Here is a 24,346-nt window from a genome sequence, read left to right on the forward strand (position 1 = left end):
GGCTTTTAATGCACAATTCCGCCAAAATGCACAGCACAGAGAAAAGTTTAAAAAAAAAATGGCTAGCAAGATGTTTTTCTTTTAATTTTAAAAATTTCCTTTTTAAATCCTATGTGATTGTTACTGTGTCATATATGTGTTAAATATGTTCCTGCAGGAGACCTTTCGTGTCAGTTTTCCTGGAGTGAGAAAAAGATACAAGAACTGGGAGCTGCCTGGTTTGGTGTGGGATTCGAAGTTCAGTCCTTTGAAGAGCTAATATGTTCTTAGCCACTGGCCCGTCTCACCAGCCCTTAAGTTGTTTTGTTTTTTAATTACACGTATTTTCTCTGTATGATTATGTACTCCATGCATGGAGTAACCACGGATGTCAGCGGAGGGCACTGAATGCCCCAGCCCTGGGTTTATGGATCCGTGTGACAGCCTGGAACAATCCTGGGTCCTCTGCCAGAGCAGCAAGGATGCTTAACCACTGAGCCACCTCTCCAGCCCCATCAAATCAATGTTGGTTTCTAAGTCCTCGAATGAAAGCCAGACAGGTATCTGACTTGGAGACCAACCTACATAGACAATACCTAGAGTTTCAGGTCAACCCGAGATACTTGTCTCAATACTGGCCCTGAGATAAACGATTAGAGTCCTTCATTTGAATAAATCCCTGCCCTCTTCTCCCAAATGCTGGGACTTGACTTCCTCACAGATCCCCCACATCATTGATTAGGGGCAAAGCCTAATCCAAGACTGCACTCCTTCTCAGACCATGAGCTGAGTCACATAGCAAGTTAGTTCCCAGATGACAGGCTAGGGAAAGAGGGGGCCGTGCCTGCTGCTTGTCTGTGACAGGCGCGTTTTAAGCTTGTCTTACATTAAAAATGGACCACAACAGTAACTTCTTGCAGAATCCCACTTTTTGAGACCCTGGTTGGAAATATTCTCAGAGCCGAAATGAAATAGACAACCACCACTCAGGCACAAAGTTTGTTTTCCTGAGTTAGAAAGGAAAGATGGTTATTTTTACACGTACATAAATGGAGTATATGTTCCTAGAAGAGGAAGTGTCACACGACCAAGTGAAAAGGGAAATATGAGTAAAATCAAATGGGTGCAGGCAGAGGGCACAATGGCTGAGAGGAACTTGCTGCCAAGCCTGCAGACCAGAGCCTGAGTCTGAGGACCCACAGCGTAGTCAGAATCAAATCCCTCAGCTTGTTTTCTGACTTACAATCATGCTGTGGCATGTACACGCCCCACACACAAATGTTTAAAAACTGATCACCCCCAAAATAAAAATAAAAGGCACAGTCACCCATAAAAACAGTTCTATAGGAAGCACTTTCTAAATATTTTACTAGCAATGTGCTATGTTCAGAATAATGAACACAGCTAGGGATGTGGTTCTCTACTGCCCTGTGGTTCCTCAGGTTCAAACTCTGGTCTGCAGACTTGGCAGCAAGCTCCTCCTAACCCACTGAGCATTTTGCCTGGATGGTTTTTGGCTTTTTTTTTTTTTTTCCCCCATGAGTGAATACTTGACCGTCCGAAAGAAACATGAGCAAGACATTTGAAATAGTAATTTGTTTTGTAATTTAGACATGGTCTCTTGCAGCCAAAGTGAGCCTTCAACTTGCTACGGAGCTGAGGATGGTCTCTCCACATTCTACGACAGGGATTACAGGATGGTTTCTGCCATCACATGCAACTTGCAAACATTCTACAAACTGGTACCCAAAAGTTTATAAGTACATAAAAGAATGTTCCCAACCTTATTAGTGGCACAGCCTTTAATTCCAGCACTCAGGAACTGGAGGCCGGATTTGAGTTTGAAGCCAGCCTGCTTTACACAGCCATTGCAGGACAGCGAAGGGCTACATAATGACACCCCATCTCAAAAACAACAACAACAAAACCCCAAAAAACAACAACAAAAAACCCAAATAACGAACCAAACAATAAACAAACGAAAACCGCACTTAAGTACAATCGAACTATATGAACATGCGAGAAAGGGAATACAATCTTTCCCATAACGTAACGGAAGCAGATAGATGACAGGTGGGCTGGGACTTTAGAGATGGGAAAAGAAAGCAAGTGGGAGATCCAGAAGACAGCCCAGTTCCTGGTCGATGTTTTTTCTCCTGGGAGTTATTGCCAACAGGAATAGAGGAATCTGCGCGAAGAGAGACAGAAGCAGGTGAGAGAACCTTCCACGACCTTGGACAGACCAGCCACAGTCGGAAGCGCAGATGGAACGGCGTGACGACAGCGGATCGTGGCAGCTTCCGGCCCTAGAGGAGGAAGAGGCGGGGCGTAAGCAGCGCCCAGGAGACTAACGAATCGGGATGCCAACGGGAAAGCACGTGCTCGCGAACCAATAGGGCACGGGAGCCGCCCCCTCCGGCCAAGGGGCCCGCGGCGGCCGTGGAGTGCCCAAGAGCTGCGGCGGCATGGCGGGCGGGGCCCGCGAGGTGCTCACGCTGCAGTTGGGACATTTCGCGGGTTTCGTCGGGGCGCACTGGTGGAACCAGCAGGTCAGACCCCTAGTGGCAGCCTCCCTGCTGAAGGTACCGGCCCTGCCCCTCCTTCCCCCTCCGCTCAGTCCTGTAAACCCTGCAGGATGCTGCGTTGGGACGCACGACCGAGGGCGAAGAGTTGCCAGGCGAGCTGTGCCCGGACGTCTTGTATCGGAGTGGCCGGACACTGCATGGCCAAGAAACCTATACGCCTCGACTCATCCTCATGGACCTGAAAGGTGAGGCGATGGCAGGCTCAGCCAAGTTTTCCCGTGTGGCGTGTGAGGGCCCTAGCATCAGTTCACTTAAAAACCCACATTGGGGACACGCCCCAGGGGATGCCAAAAGGGCAGGTTGTTTGCTTCAGGGTCCCGCCCTGGAGTGGGTAGTACAATGTTAAGCTGCTGCATTCAGGCCTGCGAATGGACCACAGCTATTGACAGAAGGATGGAGTCCAGATTCCCTGTCCCTGTCCCATCTAATGTATATCCACGGATGCCAAGTGCCATGTGAAGCTGGGCACGCCCTTAGTCACAGCAAAGGCAGGCAGAAGCTCTTAATTCAAAACCAATCTGTCTACATAGCTGTAGACCATTCAGAGCTACATCTTGGTCAAGAGAACTGCTACAACACATCCCCTCACAGGTCAGTCTTGATGACATGACACCCATTTTGATCTTGCCTTTCATTTCTGTGCAGGCAGTCTGAATACCCTAAAGGAAGAAGGCAGCCTCTACAGGGACCGACAGCTAGAGGCTGCAATAGCGTGGTGAGTAGCTTTCTTCTGAGCATGGTCCACTGTGTGTACATAGATGGTTGCAGAGCCCTGCAGAGGGACACTTTTCTGTGCTTACTCTCTTCTCCTTTTCAGGCAGGGGAAGCTCACCACACACAGAGAAGAGGCCAACTCAAAGAACCCGAACCTCCAGGACCTTCTGAGTGCAGAGGTGCATGGGCTCTGTCCCAAGCCTTTAGACCTGCTCAAGCACATAGGCTCTCCTGCTGCAGGGAAGAGGGAGTCTAGTCATTGTAAAGGCCTCAGAACACTGACTGAGTTCCCAATGTCCGCCTCAGGCAGCTCACAACAATCTCCAGCCTGCTTCCTGGGGATCTAACACCTTCATGCACATGGTGCACAGAAACTCACACAGGAGTATATACACGCACATATACACACGTAAAGATAAGCCCAGGGCAGGGGAAAACAACCAGCAGCCTCTCTTCTCACCCTCCAGGGAGTGCTGAGTAGTGATGGTGCCTTGAGGGCAAAACTGATCCAGAATGGCAAAGGTGAGACATCCCTTGATGCTGGACACTGGACAGAGAAGGAACTTGGGGATGGCGCAACTCATCGGCTGTTTCTTCCCACTGGTCATCCTGCTACAAACCCGAAACCACTTCTCCCCACAGAGAACAGCATCAAAGTCTGGTCAGACTTCCTCCGAGTCCATCTCCATCCACGGAGCATCTGTGTGATTCAGAAGTACAACCATGACGGGTATGGGGACTGCAGAGGCTGTGAGGCAAAGCTTAGGTTCCCCCAACACACTGGATAAGGCTGGGGTCCGTGTCACCTGCCCTCCAAAACAGCAGACTGAGGAGTTGAGTGCAGGACTGTGTCTCTTATCGTGGTGGTTTTTGGCAGTGAGACCGGCCGGCTGGAGGCTTTTGGCCAAGGGGAGAGTGTCCTGAAGGAACCCAGGTACTTGGAAGAGCTGGAGGACAGGCTGCACTTCTATGTGGAAGAATGTGACTACTTGCAGGTAAGTGTGGCTGGCAAGGGTGATGGGTGTTGGGGTAGAGTCTCCTCGCCTACAGCTGGGGTTTGTTTGATTTGTTTTTTGTTTTGTTTTGTTTTTTGCCTTCATCTATCTCCAGGGCTTCCAGATCCTGTGTGACCTGCATGATGGCTTCTCTGGAGTAGGTGCTAAGACTGCAGAATTACTACAAGACGAGTATTCAGGGCGCGGAGTACTAACCTGGGGTCTGCTGCCTGGTCCCTACAGTCTTGGGGTGAGTGGAAGCAGGAAGAAAAAGCAGAGTTGATGAGAAAAGAGGATCCTACTGTGCGAGTTGCCTGACGCAAGCCACTCTCATTTCTGTTACCAGGAGCCCCAGAAAAATATCTATCGTCTCTTAAACACAGCATTTGGTCTGGTGCACCTTGCTGGGTACAGCTCTTTCATCTGTCCCTTGTCCCTTGGAGGGAACCTGGGCCTGCGACCCAAGCCACCTGTCAACTTCCCTTACCTACATTATGATGTAAGGCTCAAGCTCACCTTGTCCCATCCTCTATCTCCTGTGACTCCATTCGTCCTCTCACCCTCGGCCCTGTGTGTGTGTGTTGTCAGGGATTGGACAAGCTTGAGGCATTTGTAACACCAAAGTGAGTGCCTAGTTTCAACACACCCAGCTGCAACATGACTTCCTGGCACGTCATGTTTGTCTTGTCTAAGGACAGTCTTTTTTCACTCCTTGGTTGTCTGTCCTTCATGTTCTGCCTCCACATGTTTGTCCATACCCAGAAGTCGCAGTGTTCCCCTCCTGTCCCACTTGACAGGCCACTCTGCCCTTCCACTGTAGCGCTATCCTGGCTACAGCCCTGGACACGGTTACCGTTCCCTATCGCCTCCGCTCCTCCACAGTCAGCATGGCTCACTTGGCTGATGTGCTAAGTTTCTCTGGGAAGAAGGTAAGCAGCTCTGTGAGGGGCTGGGCCGAAGCTGAGAAAGCACTTTGTAACCTGCTCCCTCCTGGTGTTTAGGTGGTGACAGCAGAAGCCATCATCCCCTTCCCACTGGTCCGAGGCCAGTCACTTCCTGACATTCTCATGCAACTTGGAGAAGCCACCCCGTGGACCTCCCTGTCTGCATGCGGTGATTCTGCCGGACATCGGTGCTTTGCCCAGTCTGTGGTGCTCAGGGGCATAGACAGAGCTAGCCACACCAGGTAAAGACTTGTGCTCTTAGGGGACCCTATGAGAGCTGTGCATGTCTGTCTCTCTAATTTCTAGGTGTTCTAATGGCACACTTTCTAACAACCCCTTTTCTGCCACCATCAGTGCCTCACTTTAGATAAAAGTTCTAGACCATTCTCGATGGTCCAAGACTTACATTTGTGCAGCCACAGGGTAAATGTGCTTTTGTTCTTGCAGTAAGCTCAACCCAGGGACACCTTTGCCCTCCACTCTCCATGCGTGTGCCTCTGGAGAAGAAGTCTTGGCCCAGTACTTAGAGCAGCAGCACCCTAGGGTCTTGAGGTCAGTGTGTACCCGCCCTTTCCGCAGACCTCTGTACCCTGGCCTCCCTGCTCTCTGATCACCTCTCTGTCTGCAGTTCGTCATATCTGCTGCTGACGCCCTGCAAAATGGCTCCTCCGTACCCACACTTCTTCTCAAGCTTCAGTCAGAAAGGGTTGGCCATGGACGGGACCCCCAAGGGCGCAGGTAGGACATGAAGGGAACTAACACTTGAGCCACATAGGAGAGTTTTACTTTCTCTTCCTGGATGAAAAGTGCAAAGAAAAAAAAGTTCACAGTTGAGTGTTCCTCTACTTGACTACAAGCTCCTCTGGGGAGCACACTAAGGGACAGCACACGTCACTGCTGTGCTTCAGAGTCAGGTCTAAAAGTCCCAGAGCAGACTCCAGCCCACTCGGCATCCCTTTTCTTTCCCCCTGCAGCAGTGCAGAGCATCCCCGTGTTTGGGGCCTTGCGTTCAACTTCATCCTTGCAGCGGACGCTGAGAGACTTGGCTGACGAGCTCGCCAGACTTGACCTGCGGCGCTGGGCTAGCTTCATGGACGCCGGGGTGGAGCAGGATGACATGGAAGAGCTGCTGCAGGAGCTACACAGCCTGGCCCAGTGCTACCAGGAGGGCGGCGGCCTTTCCAACTGACGTCCGGGGGAGGGGGTGGGGAGAGAATTTATAATAAAAGCTGCCGGGTGCAGGAACCCAGTATGTCGGGACCTGATACATGACATTTATACATCTATACATTTAAAAACAGGCTACCAGACCAAGGCAAGCCCCATTTCCTCAGTACTATGTACAGGCTGGGTTTGTAGGGTCTTCACCAGGGACCCTGAGATGAACTGTAGGCCACCTGCATGCTCGCTTCCTTATGGTCTCCACGAGTGAAGTGCCATCCGTCTCCAGTGCTGACGGCTGTCGGGTGGATTCTGGCAGAGTCACTCATCCAGCTCCTCTTCAGACAGCAGATCTCCATGGTCGGAGAGCTGGTCTGCATTGCTGGTGCTGGTGGCATCATCCTCATCCTCAGAGCTGGCCTCACAGGCTGTGTGGAAGAGCTGCATGAGCTCTCGGAAACGGTGGGAAACCTGGGAAAGGAGAGAGGGTAGTACTCGTTCTTCTAGGCTTCTAGAGTGAACCGGGCACCCATGCACCAGAGTAAGACTAAGAGTTGTGTCTTCTGAATAGAAAAGAGAATCACACACAGAGTAATATGAACCTTGAATTCCAGCAATCAGGAGGCTGAGTCAGAGCCAGATGGATCTCTGAGTTCAAAGCCAACCTGATTTACATTGTTCTAGGTTATCCACACAGTGAAAATCCTCTCCAAAGAAACCCCCCACCTGACAGGTCAAGCCTTTCTTCAGACAACCCTTTATCATAACCAGTTGTTGCCTTGGGAGTGCTCATGACTGTAAGCCCAGCTGGTCCCGTCCTCTCGCCTTGGTCCCCTCATCATCTGCCCCTTCCACCTTACCTCAACAGGGGTCTTATTTCCCAGCTGCTGAGAAATAACACTGAAGGTGTGAGGCTGCGCTCCCTGCTCCTGGCACATGGTGAGAATCACCCGGTCGGCTTCCCTGTAATCCAGGTAGCATAATTAGCTCCAAGAAGCTTTTTGGATCTGTATTAAATTTGTAATTATAGCCCATCTTTACCTACCTTGTCCAAAGTACCACCTTCTCCCCCGTGGAGCTGACCTTGCTATTGTTCGCACAGACGGTAGCTTCCGAGGCTTTTGGCAGCACCGCTTCCGGGCCCTTGCCTTGTGTTTCACTGTCCTCAGCTAGGCCCTCTCTGGAAGCTGTGGGAGCAGCCTCTGAGGCACCAGCTCCTGATGAAGTTCCACGGATAGGGGCCACCATATGGGCTGCCTTTGCCTCAGCTCTATTGTCGAGTAGCCAACTCTGAGTGCCTGCTTTCCCATATATGTGTCTTCTCCCAGTGTCTCTGGTCCTTAAGGAAACAGGACTGGGGAGGGGAGCAGGGAGCTCCACAGTTCCCGGCAGTCTCTCAGTTTCTGATGTTTCTGGGAGGGGTGCAATAGTCTCTGAGTTAGCCACAGCCTTTTGGTCCTCCCCCTCTTCAGGAGGGATAGAGGATGTACCAAGGCAGGAGACGACTTCAGGCCCAGCCTGGTTTCTCCTGACAGAACAGACTACAGCTCCAGTCTGAGGAGGACACCGAGGAGTCTCTGGTGAGCAGCATGTGGGGCCCTCCAAGGACAGCTCCATGGGAGTCACTTCTGCAGAGCACAGCAAAGCAGTCCCTCCTGTTGACCCTGCTTGGAAGGAATGTGGGATCAGAGTATGCATGGGAATCACAGCCCTGGGGAGCTACAACACAGTTCCCGTGGAAAGGCTGCCGGATAGGAAGGAGGCACGCAGAGCACAGGAGGCCATGGTAGGAGGACACAAGCCTAGGGGAGACTTCAGGAGTCTTTCCTGGTTATTTTTGAGACAGGGTCTCACTACATGGCTCTGGCTCTTCTGGAATACACTCCGTAGACCATGCTGGACCGAACTCCTAGTCCTAACTGTGTGAGACAAGGGAGTGGGGAAAGGGATTGCCGTAGTTCGTCTATGAGAACATGTCATGCCCATCATTGGAAAGTGCTTTAGCAGCTGACACAGCTCGCTGCAGAGTGGGAAAAAGCACAAAGGAAGAAAGAGGAGTGGCAGCGAGGCCATCAGTCACTCACCTGGAATGGGTGCCTCTCCCTTTCTGGTGGTCCTGCCAGTCTTATTCTGGCTCACCTCCACGTTCTCCTGCCCCTCCATGGTCTCCTCTTCTGACATGTCCTTGCCTTGTCCCGCCTCCTTAGTGCCGGGCACAGTACTGGCCTCTTGGAGGGGGCCACTGCCCACCAACTCGAGGGGCTCCTTGCTCTTGTAGGATTTACTGTCACAGACCTGCAAGAGTGACTCTCTAGGTTAAAATATCCTGACCTTCCTATGTCTCAGGCCTGTGCTGGTACCCAGCAAGTGAGCCAGCTTTTAAATAGTAGGAGTGCTCTGGTTCTAATGAGGACTGTATCTGTGACACCAACCAACTCACTGTGGGGAACCAAAGGTATCTTTACTCCGTTTTGCTCACGGGTTTATTTGATGGAAAGAAAAGGAAACCTAAAGAGACAATTGCAGGGCCTACCTATGATATCGCACAGAAGCACAAACTTTATAGAGGAGGTCCCCAGACATCAGCAAGTCTGTAAGGAAATATGTCAACTGCAGTTCTACTCCCCATTTCCAGAAACACTAGTTTTAGAACGGTTTTTATTTTGGGCGTGTCATGACTATTTGCCAGCACGAATGTCTGCGCCATGTGCCTACAGTGCCAGCAGAGGCCACAAGATGGCAATGCAGCCCTTGGAAGCGAGGTTAACAAACAGTTGTGAGCTGCCATGTTGGTGCAGAGAAAAGAAGCAAAGGGCCCCTCAAAGGCCAGCCAGTGTCCTTAACTGCTGAGCCAGCTCTCCAACCACTACTATTTTGAGACAGAATCTTTATGCTCCTTGCTATACAGGTTCAGCCTCTTGTCTCCGCCTCCCAAGTGCCACGATTACAGGTGTGAACCACCATATTCAAATTAGACTCTTTAAAAAGGAAAATCCAGATAGAAAGTGGTGGTGCACGTCTTTACTTCCAGCGCTTGAGAGACAGAAGCAGGTGGATCTCCGAGTTAGACACTAGCCTGGTCTACAGAGTTAATTCCAGGACAGCCAAGGATATACAGAAAAACACAGCTCAGAAAACAAACCAAAAAACGAAAAGCCAACAGTAATCCCAGGACCTAAGTAGTGGAGGCAAGAGTTCAAGGTTCACTACATGGTGAACACAGTCAATTTGAGGCTAGCCAGGGCTAAATGAGGCCTTATCTCAAAAATAATTTTTTTTAAGATTTATTATATATTTATTTTATCTATGTGAATACACTCACTGTCTTCAGACACACCAGAAGAGGGCATTGGATCCCTTGTAGATGGTTGTGAGCCACCATGTGGTTGCTGGGAATTGAGCTCAGGACCTCTGGAAGAACAGTCTTAACCACTGAGCCCCGTCTCGAGCTCTTACCTCAAAACTTTAAAAGCAACCAACATCATCTCAGGAAAAAAAGGAAAGCAATCTAAAGCTGAAGATGTAGCCCAACCAGAAGAGTGCTGGCCTACCGTAAGGAGCTGTTGTGTGATCTTAGCACCACATGAAATTGAGTGTGGTGATGTATGTCCGCAGTCCTAATACTTGAAACATACAGACAGAAGGATGGTGAGTTTGAGGTCAAGCTGGCTTATATAACAAGCCACTGTCTCAAGACCAAACAACAACAAAACACAAAATATGCCAACAAAAGCAAAATCCACCCATCTCCTTTTAGCTTTGAGACAGGGTATTAATATCCCATGCTGTCCTCACACTCACTATGTAGCTGAGGATAACCTAGAACTTCTGATCTTCCTGCTTCCAACACCTCATGGGGTGCTTATAGGCCAGGCACCAGGGTCCATTTATTTTGCTTATTTGCACATGTGTGTACTGCATACAATCAGACATGGCATCACCTTATGAATTCAAAGACACAAACCTATAGTGGCAACAAAGCCTCTAATCAGGAGTGCTGGTTACACACCTTCCATCCAAGCGATCAGAGGCAAAGGCAGGATCTGAGTGCCCCCCCCCCAACAAAACCAGCACAAGCCCCAGCAGCATCTGTGCATTGAGGCCGGGCGGTCCCAGCACATCAAGCACTTTCTTCACCTTGCTGCTGCAGTGACAATTTCTCCTTTTGCTCTTCTTCAGCTTAGATTCCGGGCCTCCCTCATGGCAGGGACAGGAACCATCCTTGGCTGCTTCAGGCCATTCCGACTCCTACAACAAACCGCAGCTTGATTAGCCACCTAGTATTTCTAACTGAGAAAAGCAGCTGAGGTGAGAGGCCTGAGTTTATGCAGATGGCCCTCCCACTGCTCTTTTCTGATATTCTCATCACAGAGGGGTCATTGACCCAAATCCGACTACAGTCCCTTAAGAATCCCTGAAAGAGGGGGTTGGGGATTTAGCTCAGTGGTAGAGCGCTTGCCTAGCAAGCGCAAGGCCCTGAGTTCGGCCCAGGTCACAGACTTGGTCACCCTGTGTGTTCTCTAAACTCTTGAAAAATGGCTCTGTACAGTGACTCTACTTAATAAAGCCCAAACCCGAGAACCATTATTAACCAGATGCAGAAGAAACTCCAAAGAGGCTAAAAGTTCTCAAAGTCATTTATTTTATAAGAAGTTTGGCAGAAAAACAGTAAAGAAATAAGGTTTTAAGAAGCTAGCTAGAGAAATAGCTCAACCAGGTTTGATTGCCAGTACCCACATGGTGGCTCACAACAGAGGTTCTGATGTCCTCTTCTGATGTCTGTGGGCACCAGGCACACATGGGGCACACAGACATACATGCAGACAAACACACAAGCATATAAAATGTAAAAGCAAACAAAAAGAAAATCCATGGATTTAAAGATTACCTCATGGGGTAATCTTCCTTTGGTGGGGCAGTCTCTAATTTAGGAGCATTGTGTATCAGTTGAAACTGAAAATACCAATATGATAATAATTCACAAAATGTAAAGGGTGTGGGGTTGGGGATTTAGCTCAGTGGTAGAGCGCTTGCCTAGGAAGCGCAAGGCCCTGGGTTCGGTCCCCAGCTCCAAAAAAAAAAAGATTACCTCATGATTGGGCATGGAAGGATTTGCCTTTGACCCCCCACACTTGGAAGGCACAGCAGGCAGATTTCTGAGTTCTGAGCCAGGGCTACACAGACAGACCGTTTCAAAAACAAAACAACATCCCCCCCCACTGAAAAAAAACACAAGACAGACAGACACCAGACAGACAGACAAGATCGTGGACCAGTGAGATAGCTCAGTGGATAAAGAAGCCTATTGTGAGGTTGAGGGCCTGAGTTCAGTCCCTGGCACCTAAATGATAGAAGAAGAAATCAACGCCACAAGCTGTCCTCTACCACCAGAGGTGTTCCATGGTACATGCACGCCCCATACACACAAAATCCATGAAACAGACAAGCGAAGTCTATGCAGAGTGGCCCACACCTCTAATCACAGCACCAGGAAGACAGGCAGCTGATCTCTGAGTTTGAAGCCAAGATGGTCTCTATAGTAAGTTCCAGGGCCAGGACTATATAGAGAGGCTCTACTTATAACCAACAACAACGACAATAAATCTTTAGAAATAAATGAATTTGGGGTGGTGGTGGTGAAGAGATGTCTCCGGAGCGAGAACAATTTAGGGTTAGGAGTCTCCAAAGCAAGAGGCACATAAACCACCCTTCTGGTCTCTGAGGACACCCGCATTCACACAGACATTTTTCTTCAGATGCACATTGTTCTCTAAGGTTAATATATGTATTCATCTACCATGTGTGCCTACATTCACACTGTAGCACATGCATGGAGGTCAGAGAGAAGAGTCCGACCGTACAGACCTGATGATCAACCTCTCGTCATCAAGCTTGGGCGCGAGCACCTTTACCCGCTAGTCCATCGCAGCCCAAGGCTCTGTCTCCTACTAAGTATGAGCACACTCTCCAGCAAGAAATAAGTCATACATCCGTGTCCCAACACTACAGGTGAAGAGGTCACTCGGGCATTACCTTCTCTATGCACTTCAGTTATATGAATGAACCCTCTGCAGTACTACTATGAAATTTCATGAACTAATTTGTAATCTATGATGCTGCCACACAGTAATACAACTGCTACGTTTGTCATTAATAAATTGTCATTATTTCTTTCCATGGGCAAATGTTGAAGTAACACAAAGGTAAGAAACGTGGCGGCTCTGAATGAGGAGGAAAGCATGAAATACCTGGGGGTTTTTCTTGCTTTGCTTGGTTCCCTTTCTTTCTTGGGCTTCACCTCGTAGCCTAACCTACCTTTGAAGCTGCAGCAATACCCCGCCCTGGCCTCTGGGTGTTGGAGTTATCAGCAGGTACCATCATGCCTGGCTGTGGTTGGATTCTCCACAGGCCTTACCTGTGGTTTGTGCCCCATAGCATCTCCAACCTTAAGACTTCGAACTGTCCTATACATACCAGTGATATGCACAAAGCATGCACACCTTATCTTGGTGCTGGACCCCAATCTCTTTCCGCCTCTTACTCTTGGAGGCTGTGGACACCTTGGCAGGCTCTTCTTCCTCTTCCACCTCAGGGAGTATCACTTCTTCAAAGCCATCAAACTAAACAAGAAGTGGTAGCAGTGAATAGACTCTGGGACCCAACCCCTCCCCCAGGCAGCCCTCCCCTTGACAAGCTATACCTCATACTCTTTCTCTTCAGTCCAATTGATCTCTTCAAAGTCACCCATCCTGTTAGCTGCTGGTCGCAGATGATCAAAAAAGATGGAGAACTCATCCTGTAGGTGGTCATGGCCTCTGAGAAGCTGCCACATCTGTGTCTTGAGCTGAGGAGAGTTGAGAAGCCTAAGAAGACATCTGCAGAACCTCCCTAGACTGCACCAAACCACAATGAAGCCCACATTCTGCCTTCTATACAAAGCCTAGCTTTTTTTAAAAAACTAATGAATTAGTTTGGTGTATGTGTGAGGCAGTGAAAGACACCAGGGTTCCCAGTTGAGGAGGTTTGACCACCAGAGACCCTGAAAGGGATGGCAGGAGTTTCACCTGACTCCCAGGAAATCAGGCTGGTCACTATCCTGCAGCCCTCCACATATCTGTGATCACCAGTCACATAAGGGAAACACCCCAAGCCCCTTCACAGGCAGGACATGACCATAGGTCACAAAGGCTCAAGACAGATCTCTATTATAATGATACCCAAAGGCCTGGAGGCTTAGCCAATGAATTTCCCTTCCCAAACACTCCTCCCTGCAAAAGGTATTTAATCTTAGGCCCACTCTGAGAAGGGGGTACGGTTTTATTCATCCACTTTCCACCATGACAATAAATGACTTGAAACCATGGACTGCCTCTTTTCATGGGAGCTGTAGAGAAGCCCTTCCCCTAGAGAGCCACCCCTAATCTCCCTTAGAAGGCCTCCCAGCACACCCAGTGGCAGACACCACCAAGCACAAGCCTGCCACCTCGATCCAGTCAAAGACTCTCCAAGTGAGACCAGCTGGAGCATCCCCCCTTCTTTTCCCCCATGGCCCTGGGCTATATCCAGCTCGGGGGCGGGGGGTTGGGAGTGGGGGCATACTCTGTTCTCAGCTCTTCCACGGCAACCTAGCAGCAACAGGATGACAAAGCCTGAGAACCGACACCCCCTCCCCCCGCCTCCTTGCAGGCCCAAGGACCCCACACCCACACCCAAGGCAGCTCTGGCTGTGTCCTGCACTCAAGACTGTGTTTCCCACCCCTGGATCGGTGTCCTGATGTCCCGAGGCAGCTTCTCACAGCCCAATACCCACCCTGCAGTGTGGGATAAGCGCAGTCAACTTCCCGAGTCCTACAAGGGACCTGAGCCCTGTGACGAAGTGGACCTGGGAACCCATCCTAAACCACCTAAGTGTCTGGGGTATACATGCCACAGCACACCTGTGTAGTTAAAGGACAACTTCTAGGAGTCAGTTCCCAATGACATACTTGCCATTCTTGCCTGACTGACCCCATGCATAAGCAAGAAGAGGAGGACAAGCCCTTCAGCACCTACTTTCTTCAACCTCCCTGTCAGAGCACTGATGGTCCTCTGAGCTTGTGAGGGCCAGCCAGGCTCTGGCTTCCCAGTGCTAAGTCGAAAACACTCTTGCTTTCTGTACTGTCAGAGGGAAATGATATAGACCCCAAAGGCGGAGAGAGAAGTAACAGTGAGGAGTCAGATGTGGGTGCTGGATGGCTCCGGAGTCAAGAGCACCTGAGGGCCCAGGTTAGGTTCCCAGTACCACATGGGAGTCCACAACTGTAACTCCAGTTCTAACTTCTGCAGGCACCAGGCATGCGTGTGATGCACAAACAATCGTGCACATAAAACACGCACACACATTAAATACGTAAATCTAATGGGGAAGAACAGGCTGACAGGGGGCACCTCAGTGATGTCCTGAGGAAGGCAGTCTGCACAGCCCTGAAGAACCTTGATGATCTTCTGGTGGTGCGATGGGTTCTCTGCAAAACATATCTCCAGCTGCCGAAGGAACTTGCGACTCTTCTCAAAAGCCTGTTGCTCCTCGAACTGTCAGAGTGGAAGGAAGACAAGAAAGGAGTCACCGCATAGCTAGAGCCACACATGAAGACTCTGAGAGGAGCTAAGAGCACTGGGCCAGAGGCACTGCCATGACAGGGAGTCTGTGTAAGACCCCACCCAACCCCAGAAATGGAGGCGTGAATGAAAGACAATAGACATGAATCTCCTCTGCCCAGTCGGGGACAGGCGGAGACAGAAGGACCCCAAGGTCAAGGTCAACATGGGTACACAGGAGAATTGTCTCAAATAAAAAACAAATCAAAGAGATAAAATAAATCTCAAGTTCTTTGTTATTTTATGCATTATAAGATATTCAAACTCAAGTGGAATGTCAGAGTGTACAAATTATTTTTGTATATATGTTCATTTAATCCTCATAGTGATGCCAGAAGGAAGACAGGCATTAACTTTATAGTTAACCTGCCATCAAATGAGCACCAATCTGTCAAAATGGTAAGGTTACTCCTTCATTCCGGTTTCTGTTTCTACCTGTCAGGATGAGAAGACTAGTCTAGGACAACTACAACATATTCATTCATTCTCATCCCCCCGCCCCCTGCCACCACCGCCCCCTTCCCCTCCCTCCTTGTCTGTCTCCTCTTTCTCTGCCAACCAAGCATAGGGACAATACTTAGGAGGCAGCATGCACATCACGTGATTCCTCCCATTTCAACTCTCACTCTCCAACCCTTTCCTTTTGGAGACCAGATTCACAGAATCCAGCATCCTAGGCTGGCCATGCACCAGCAGCAATGATTCTAGCTCAGCTTCCTGAATGCTAAAATTATAAGCACGTGCACACACACAGGCACACAGGCACACAGACAGACAGACAGACAGACAGACAGACAGACACACACACACACACACACACACACCATCTCCTCACTCACTTTACTTAACAATTCTCTAGAATGTTGCTTTAGTTTTCAATAAAGAATTCTCATCATAAAGATAATGTACTGCATACTTGACAACGTTAATAATCTTTATGTTACAGACTTTCTTGAGACTAGATGCTCTTTTGATGGCAGAGAAATTAATATTTTTAACTGCTATGCTTAGCATCAAGATTTGCCTGACACTCAACAAATGCTTAGTATAAAGGAGATGGGGCATGACGGCTTATGCCTTTAATCCCAGCCCTGGAGGGGTTTCTGTGTAACTGTAGTCTACTGAGCATCTGTAGTTTAATTTCTGTGTAGCCGGATCTAAGCAATGACTTCCAGGCCAACAGAGGCTACCCAGAAACTCCATGTATTTAAAAAAGAAAAAATTAAAAATGTACTTTTCACGAGTGAGGAGTGAGGGCAGAGTGTGACTTATCAAGATCTCCACTGGTAACTACAGATAAAACCCAGTAAACAAATGGGAAGACTGGAACTGTCTTGAGCACTGCATTCAAGCCCCTCTGCCTCTGCCCCGGAGTCTGCTGTAGTCTCTGCTCGACAAAGTGGACTTACGAGTCCACAGGACAAGGCCTGCTCAGGCAGCAGGAAAGCAGCAAAGTCCTTCAAGAGCTGAGGCCAGTCGTGGAGAAGAGTTTGCAAGCTTTTGAAGAGATCCACAGCGCTGTGCATTTGGGCATTTGACTCAAATTCATAGATGATCTGAAGGAAATCTTCATATTTGCCAGGGATATGCTGGAGGGCTTCTCGCACCTACAAGGAACACTCAGCAGTAAGCAACCTTTCTCCGGGCCTGCACTCCTAACTAGCAAGGCACAGAAGGCAGCGATGCTCACAGGGCTCTCAGAGCTCCCCTCAGAGGCACCGCTCTGACCCATGAAGTAACAAAGCACACACAACAAGCAGCAAGGCAGAACTCCTTTTCTCCAAGGGGCAACTGGACAGCCTTTAAACCTTTAAAAACCAGGGGCTGCTTTTCACCTGCATTAAGCAGGTGAGAGGCCATGTGTATATGGACTTTAAGACACGCCATACCAAGGAACAGAGTACATGAACTTGGGACGTCTATAAAATAGCAGACAAGGAAAGCCATGCCTACCCTGGAGGACCTCCCTCTGCTGTAGCAGACAAGGAAAGCCATGCCTACCCTGGAGGACCTCTCTCTGCTGAGTTATTAAGGAAGGAGGAAGCTGCGGTGTATCTAGACACAAAAGACCAAGGTTTGATCCGGAGACCAGCTCTCCCGTCCACACACCAACTGCCAATCTTTTCACTGAATGCTCAGTAAAGGTCTTATATCGGCCCAATACGGGAAGTCCCAAGGTGCCACTGAGGGACGTCTTTCTGTCTTTCTCCTAATCTCTGGGTGAAAGAGAAATGAGACAAGTAAGAGTGGGGCACCAATGACCAATCCACACGTCTCCTGCTAGTCATTAGAGAACACTATGGCAGAGACAACGAAGTCTACTGTGCACCTAGAGAAAAGACTTGGTTTTGGTTGTGCTGGGGCTGACCCAGTCTTGCCCATGCTAGACATGCTCTGTTACTAAGCCACCCCCTTAATCATGTTTCAAGCATTTTCCTCCAAAGCAGCAACTACAGATGCTCAGCCTGGCCAGAATGGCGGCAGATGCCTACCCTGGTTAGGTAAGCCTGTGCGAATGCCAGGTCCTTCTGCTCCCTGAGTGGGTCCCGGTCAAGAATGTCCTCGTCGTACAGCAACAGCAGCTTGGAGGCATCCTTGCTGGACCGGGCCCGACTTCCCCGTCTGCTCCGAGCCCGATGACTGCTCCGTCCCTTCCCAGCAGCTTTGATGCTCTCCCCTTGGAGTGGTGAAAAAGATTCCTTCTCAGTCCTTGGGACTATGCCATCCAGCACACAAGCCCCACCATGCACCCCAACTATTCCCCTGGCACAGCTAGGGAGGAGCAGCTAGGACAGCAGCAGAGCCAGCCTGTCCCCATGACAGCACCAGTACTGCCCAGTGCACCACATGCTCTTCAAGAGTCACAGGGACACAGGTGGCCCGTGAGTTCTGCAGCTGAGGAAGGAGTCCAAGGCCAGGAAGGAGGAGAGGTGGCCTAACACCTCTGATACTGCCTGAGCTATGGCATAGGACCCTGCCTCAAACGACAGAAGGGAAGCTGAAGGAGGAACACGAAAGCCGAACAGCTCTTAGCCTCCAGCACACAAGAGGCAAGAAACACAGAGAGAACACAGGACAGCCTAGTGCAAATCGAGGGTTGATGAGAATTAACTTTCTGCAGAGACAGCTCTAGTCTGGTCAGGAAGGGAAGAAAACCTCCATGAGATAAAGCCCATTATCTCTGGGCACTGCAGCTAAGGGAAACTTAGCCTCCTTGGGGACCTGATGCACTGACCTGCTGGGGTTATGCTGGTCTCTACTTCTGGAGCAGTCTGAGGTGAGGCCAAGGTAGACGGGGGTTTCTCAGCAGCACCTCCACCTGCTTCATCGGTCGCTTCATCCTCTTTCTGCAAGGTTTCCATTCCCTCTGCCTCCTCTTCCTCCTCTTCTTCCGGCTCAGAGTTCTCCTCCTGGGAGTTCTCCTCCTCAGACTCACCCTCCTGACTCATCCGCCTTTCAGATGCCAACCAAGTCAGTTTCTCCATTGTTTCCTAAAAGCAGCGTATTGTTGAGGTTTGCTCTGTCGCTACGTAAAGCTAAACTCTGTGCCCAGAACGCCGGTCTACTATGAGAGACTTCTCTGTTTACCAGCTTTTACTGTGCAAACCTTGTTCCTTAATTTAAAACTGTAGGTTAAAGAAAAGTGGCTACATCCACCTACTAGAGGGATTAGAGGTAGGCAGATCTTTTAGTCACCTGGTGTACATTGCAGAAGAGCAAACGAGAGAAGGAGGAAGAGGAAGGAGAAGGCACCATGAGAGGAGATGGACCACGAACACATGGCCAGGAGAAACTGCAAGTGTCTGGGGAACACTGCTGGGGAGGTAGTCAGATCAGCAGTTAGAAAAGTAGATTAGGGGTTACCCCCCAGTAATTATCAAAGCCAAAATCACTAAGCAAAGTCTGGGTCCCATTTATTTGTGAGGTAGTCAGGGCAGGATTACGTTGGCTGTGCTACACCAGAGAATGTTTCCAGGGCTCCTAGCCGCTCGCAGAGTGCTGATGTACAGGAGTAGCAGCACGAGATTCAGGGACAGCAGGGCCAACACTCAGGAGTCTGGGGTCGTGAGAACAGCTTTGCTTCTGCTATGCCCGACACTTAAGAACTTTTTACACCTTTTCTCCTTCTCCTTCCTTCATCGTCACCTCCCTTCTCCTCTTCCTCCTCCTCCTTACTTCTTGACATCCTCATTCTACTCCTCTGCTTCTTCTCTACGTGGCTGGGGATTAAGTCAGGGCCTTGTGCATGTTAAGTACATGCTCTATGTTTGGTTTTCTCAAGACAAGATTTCTTTGGCTGTCATGGAACTCACGCTATAGACCAGGCTGGCCTGGACCTGAGACCTGCCTGCCTCTGCCTCCCGAGTGCTGGGACTTGGTGTGCACCACTACGGCCTGACAGATACATGCTGTGCTGGTAGCTACTCCTCCAGTTCTTATGACTATTTACAAGTATTTTTAAGTATTACTTTGTTATTTTATCAGTTTTGTCTACATGTAGATCTGTGTATCACATGCCAGCGAGGCCTGAGAAGGGCATGAGATTCCCTACAACTGGAGCCACTGTGGGTGGTGAGCAGCCATGTAGGTGCATGCTGCAACTCAAGCCTGCATGCTCTGGAAGAACAGTAGGTGATCCTGACTGTAGAGCCATCTCTCCAGCCTTCTGGTCTGTTCTTTAAAATCACATTTATTTGTGGCTGTGTGCATGCACGGAGGTACATGTATGCCATGGCACTCATGGGAGAGGTCCGAGGAAAACTTAGGAAAATCAGCTCTCTCCTTATCCCATGTGGTCCAGGTGGGCAACAGGGACTTCTGTTTTCTTAGGTTTCGTTTTGTGGCACGTGAGGGACGCTCAAGGCAGTCAGTGCGGCGACTCAACAGGTACGGGATCCTGCTGTCAAGTCTGACATGAGCTCAACACCTGGGACCCACATGATGGAAGGCGATAACCACCCCGTCCTCACTCTCTGACCTCTGCACATATCATCACATGGATTCACCATACGAATAAATGAATTATATAACACAAATTTTTAAAAAAGTGTGCTCAAGTAATTCAAATGAACACTTCAATGAATCTAATTCAAACGAAATGTCCCCTACACACAGCATTTCACACAAAGGTCAAAATTATGTTCCACAGATACTCCAAAGGCAAGTAGCAGTTTATGACCATAACGTTGTAAGAGTGAGCACTCCACCTAGTCGCCATGCACTTGCCACTGCTCTGGCCCTTACCTGGAGCTCTGGGACAGAAAGTACAGACTCCTCAGAAGCTGAGGACAGTTCATCTTCTTCATCTTGGGTGAGGTCATCAAAGTCCTCCTCCTCTTCTTCCTCAGCCCCGTCCTTCTCCGCTCCAGTGTCTGTTCCTGCTGGGGTTCCCACAGACTGACCATCAGCGTTGGCTGAGTCCTCAGGCTTCCCTGGAGGACTGCTAAGCACTGTGCCCTGGTCCAGGGAGGACAGAGTGCTTTGTGGCAATCCTTTGCTTGCATCCCTAATTGGTCGTCCCTCATCGGGAGCATCTTGAGACACAGAAGGGGATTTAGCGGCCTGCGTCTCTTCCCTTGGCGTGGCTGTCTGTTTACTCATCTCACTCGCACTACTCGCCTTTTCCTGTGGGGAGTCCCTGTCTAACTCCATAGAGCATTCCTCTTTCACTTCCTCGCCAATGTCCTGCTTGGGGAAGTCGCTGGAGATCTCCTCCATACAATCCTCGGCTTCCAACTTGACCATGTTTAATAAATCCTTCGATGGAGAGTTCAGAGAGCCCTGGGGATCCTGAGGCAATGGCTGCACAGCATGCCCACCATCTTCTGTTTTCACAACAGTCCAGCCACAAACACTCTTCTCTGAAGACCCTTCCTGGCCTTCTGTTTTCACAGCAGCCCAGCTGCAGGCACTGGATTCAGAGACTGCTTCCTGGTTTCCTGTATCTGCTGAAGGACGCCATGACCTGGGCTCCTCTTTGGAGAAGACAGTAGCACACTGAGGGGTTGGTTCCTGGGGTTTTATTTTGGGCTCGGGGTTCTGAGGAGCATTTTTCCCTTCGGCAATATCCAAGCTCACGTGAGCCTTCTCTTCAGGAAGAGATGTGACAGGGAGAGCCAGGGGATTGCTGGAAACAAGTAAGGGGGAGATGGGGGAGGCCATGAGGGGTGGGTTTAATGAACAGGGGAAAGAAGTAGGGTTGACAAGCAGAGTGGTGATAGGGATGGTCTGGGGACTGGGTGCTACAGCTGCTGTGACAGGCTGGATCATGTTACAGCCACCTCCTAGGCTTACAACCTTCACTGTGGTGGCAGGAACTGTGAAGATGACAGGTGTGGGGTGGATGATGGGAGCAGGTTTCACACAGGGGGAAGCCTTGGCTCCTTTTCTTCTTGTGGGCTTACGCCTCACATATGGCTTTCGAAAATTAGAGGGGCCAAGTGAGGAAAGCATTAATTTGGGTGCAGAGGACGAAGGTGGTGCTGACTGAGACTCAGACCAGGGGAAGCTGGTTCTGGCTTCAGACCCAGAAGGCATGGCAGGCAGTGCTGCGGGAGACTCAAAGCTGTCTTCTCCACAGACACCCACCGAAGGGAAACCTGGAAGAGTCTGTAAAACAGCAGCTGGCTGGATCAGATGAGGAATCTGGACCACCATGTTGCTTGGAGGGACTTCTAACTGAGTTGGCCAGGTTGCCATTTTCCCAGGGTTGAACACAGGCTGAACAGAGGGGCTGGGTTGGATGAGGAGAGGCTTCTGGACCAAGGGCCGCTTCTGTCGCCAAGCCTTTCTGGAGAAGCGCTTGGAACCCGGCTTCAGCTTCAGTACTACACCCTTGGGCAGCAGCAGTGGGTACTGAGTGTCACCACCCACGACAGGGCTGGTTTTCTGCAAGTGCTGATCTGTGCTGGTCTCAGTGGCTGCGGTCACACTTCCTCCCGCTGTAGCGCCTCCGGCTAGGTTCCGCAGTTCTTCCTGAATGGACTGTAGACTAGCCTACAGGACAAGAACACTCTGCTGTAGCACACATCAGAAGGTAGGGGAAAGGGAAATTCGCTTTCTGATTCTAAGGACTACCGAAAGGCAGCCTCAACCCACAGTTCCAAGAACAGTTTTTCCCTGTCTGCACCAATGTCTAACATAACCACATTCCAATTCTAGAAACGCTTCCTGAATTCAACTCCTATAGGAGCTTTTAGTGACTTGTGCCTCACACAGATTTTGAAGGAAGGCCAGACCTTTAACCAGAATGGAAGCCGGTGTTCTTCTTTCTCAATAGGCGGCTTCCACTGATGTGGCTGGATCTCTTCACAGCACCTCACCAGAACTGGCAGCTGTTTGGTCTTCTTATAAAACTAAATGTGAAAACACAAGTGTAAGTCACATTCATTTAGACTGGTAAATGGGGGAGGCCGATGGTTTCGTACACACACAAAATTATCAAGAATATATGCTGAACGTTTCTGCATTTCAAAGTATCTCTAATTAATGAAGATTTTATAATTATTCAATACCTAAATGCAAACATCCATTCTGATAACCACTAAACGTCAGACCTAGCTTCCCCTATGACCCCCCACTGTAGTGAAACTTGGAAGTTTAGGTCACAAAGAACAGGAAGTAAATGATCAAAATAACCTTATTAAATGCCTTCCCTTGGACACAGAGCTTAACCCTCCTTTTACGCACAGAAATTACTTTTAAGCAAGTAAGAGTATTAACTGGAAGACCGAAGAAAAGGCACTATGAACCAAGCACCATGGAACCCATCTGTAATCCAGGTAAAAAGGAGGAGGAGAAAGAGAGGGACAGATAGATGATGTCAGTCTCATTTTAAAAGTCATAGCCTGGGTGTGCAGACACACACCTTTAATACCAGTACTTTAATACTGTCTGGGAGCAGAGAAAAAGCTCTAGGACAGACAAGGGTAAACAGAGAAAGAGACTAAGCCTCACATCAATCAGAGAATAAATAAAGGGAGAGCATACGATGGGAGACACTGCCTCACACAAACTAGCCAGCTAATAAACAGAGTAATGGTGGAGCCAGCAGGCTTAAGCTGGGTACAAGGAAGGAACAGGCTTCCCCAAGTAGTCGGTCCTCTGACCTCATGTGTGCACGCACCTACCCATGTAAATAAATGATTTTAAAAATATATGAATAGGGCTGGAGAGATGGCTCAGCGGTTAAGAGCACCCGACCACTCTTCCAGAGGTCCTGAGTTCAATTCCCAGCAACCACATGGTGGCTCACAACCAGGTATAATGGGATCTGATGCCCTCTTCTGGTGTGTCTGAAGACAGCGACCGTGTACTCATCTATAATACATTAATAAATCTTAAAAAAAAAAAAAGAACAACATAAGAAACAAACACATCTTTACAAGAGTAAATGAGTGAGGAGGGAGAGTAGGGTCATGGTTCAGTGAGACATCAATTTCTAACACAGAGGGAGGAAGGCAGACAAGCAGCGAGAGAGGGAGGAAAAAACGAAGGCAGACAGGCAGGAATCTATGACTGAAGGTGAGTAATTTAGTCCTAAATCCAAGCACCAAGAAGTCAGTTACAAGCCTGCTGTGTAACACCACCGTGAGCACGAGCACGCCACCTTCCCAAACACTTGGGTACCAGGAAAAGGGACAAAACACTTTCATAACAAAAGCCTCATAAAACGGTCTGACTCTTTAAGCTACTTCATCTTTTCTCCTGCAGTTTGTTTATCCACTGTGGAGCCCTGGGTGGTCTCAAACTCACAACTGCAGCCTCTCAGTCTCTGCACGCACAGGTCTGCACGCACTACCACAACTGGTTTCTGTGACTCCCAGAGTATATTCTACACTAACTTTAACAGAAGGAATGAAATAAGAAAGCAGCTCTGGAAGCTGGAGAAAAGGTTCCATGGTTAAGACCCGGAGCTGCTCTTAGAGAGAACACCAGCTCGGTCCCCAGCACCCATGCACCCATGTCAGGTGCCTCACAACTCCATACAACACCAGCTTCAGGGGATGAGGCACCTCCACACACGTGCACAGACCCACACAGACCCGTGCCTAATTAAAAAACAAAAGAAATCTTTTAAAGAAAAGAAAGCAGTACTGTTAGGAAGGTTCCCAAATGGAAAACTGTCTCGCTACAGAAAGCCAGAGAAAGAGACACAATACGGGTAGAAGAAACAAGAATTTGTGGAATCCTGTGACACAAATGATTTCTTATTTAAATATTCCTGAGAGGATAGGTGAAGGTACTGTGGGGCAAATGGAATCAATGCCTCAGTAGGCAAACAGCAGAACTAATCACAGACTGGGAGGAATCCCCCGTTAAATCGGCCCTC

General features: G+C 49.3%; 2 protein-coding genes across 4 annotated transcripts in view; one reads left to right on the top strand and one right to left on the bottom strand.

Moving 5' to 3' along the window:
- The first annotated feature begins 2,380 nt into the window (after positions 1-2,380).
- On the top strand, positions 2,381-6,467 carry Msto1 (misato mitochondrial distribution and morphology regulator 1). Of its 2 annotated transcripts, XM_032898044.1 has the most exons (14): positions 2,383-2,528; positions 2,614-2,749; positions 3,210-3,279; positions 3,382-3,457; positions 3,746-3,800; positions 3,921-4,008; positions 4,156-4,273; positions 4,389-4,523; positions 4,620-4,772; positions 5,071-5,202; positions 5,275-5,459; positions 5,665-5,769; positions 5,846-5,955; positions 6,192-6,467. In XM_032898044.1, the coding sequence occupies exons 1-14, from the start codon at positions 2,445-2,447 to the stop codon at positions 6,404-6,406; spliced, it is 1,662 nt and encodes a 553-aa protein (XP_032753935.1). In that variant the 5' UTR covers positions 2,383-2,444; the 3' UTR covers positions 6,407-6,467. The 2 variants fall into 2 exon arrangements, with proteins under 2 accessions (XP_032753934.1, XP_032753935.1); XM_032898043.1 differs by having other exon boundaries at positions 2,381-2,528; positions 3,746-4,008.
- Positions 5,980-24,346, bottom strand: part of Gon4l (gon-4 like) — a 28,494-nt gene continuing 10,127 nt past the window's right edge. Inside the window, exons 7-19 of one of the 2 annotated variants that reach the window (XM_032898042.1) lie at positions 22,254-22,370; positions 20,260-22,011; positions 18,251-18,506; positions 17,508-17,692; positions 16,425-16,622; positions 14,806-14,949; positions 13,079-13,222; positions 12,879-12,998; positions 10,516-10,626; positions 8,463-8,673; positions 7,424-8,042; positions 7,239-7,341; positions 5,980-6,849 (exon numbers count right to left, since the gene is read on the bottom strand). In XM_032898042.1, coding sequence (XP_032753933.1) covers positions 6,700-6,849; positions 7,239-7,341; positions 7,424-8,042; positions 8,463-8,673; positions 10,516-10,626; positions 12,879-12,998; positions 13,079-13,222; positions 14,806-14,949; positions 16,425-16,622; positions 17,508-17,692; positions 18,251-18,506; positions 20,260-22,011; positions 22,254-22,370 — 4,110 coding nt within the window. In that variant the 3' untranslated portion in view covers positions 5,980-6,699. Of the gene's footprint in view, positions 6,850-7,238; positions 7,342-7,423; positions 8,043-8,300; positions 8,674-10,515; positions 10,627-12,878; positions 12,999-13,078; positions 13,223-14,805; positions 14,950-16,424; positions 16,623-17,507; positions 17,693-18,250; positions 18,507-20,259; positions 22,012-22,253; positions 22,371-24,346 lie in introns of those variants that run through there. The other variant, XM_032898041.1, reaches the window with a different exon arrangement.

This window comes from Rattus rattus, chromosome 3 (genome assembly GCF_011064425.1).
Source record: "Rattus rattus isolate New Zealand chromosome 3, Rrattus_CSIRO_v1, whole genome shotgun sequence".
NCBI classification, from domain to species: Eukaryota; Metazoa; Chordata; class Mammalia; order Rodentia; family Muridae; genus Rattus; species Rattus rattus.

Bases quoted from the DNA above. Each gene is read 5' to 3' on its own strand.
- Msto1 (XM_032898043.1), top strand. From the start codon at position 2,445: ATGGCGGGCGGGGCCCGCGAGGTGCTCACGCTGCAGTTGGGACATTTC. The intron at 4,524-4,619 runs GTGAGTGGAAGC...TTCTGTTACCAG, and splicing joins CTGGTCCCTACAGTCTTGGG to GAGCCCCAGAAAAATATCTA. The intron at 5,770-5,845 runs GTCAGTGTGTAC...CTCTGTCTGCAG, and splicing joins CAGCACCCTAGGGTCTTGAG to TTCGTCATATCTGCTGCTGA.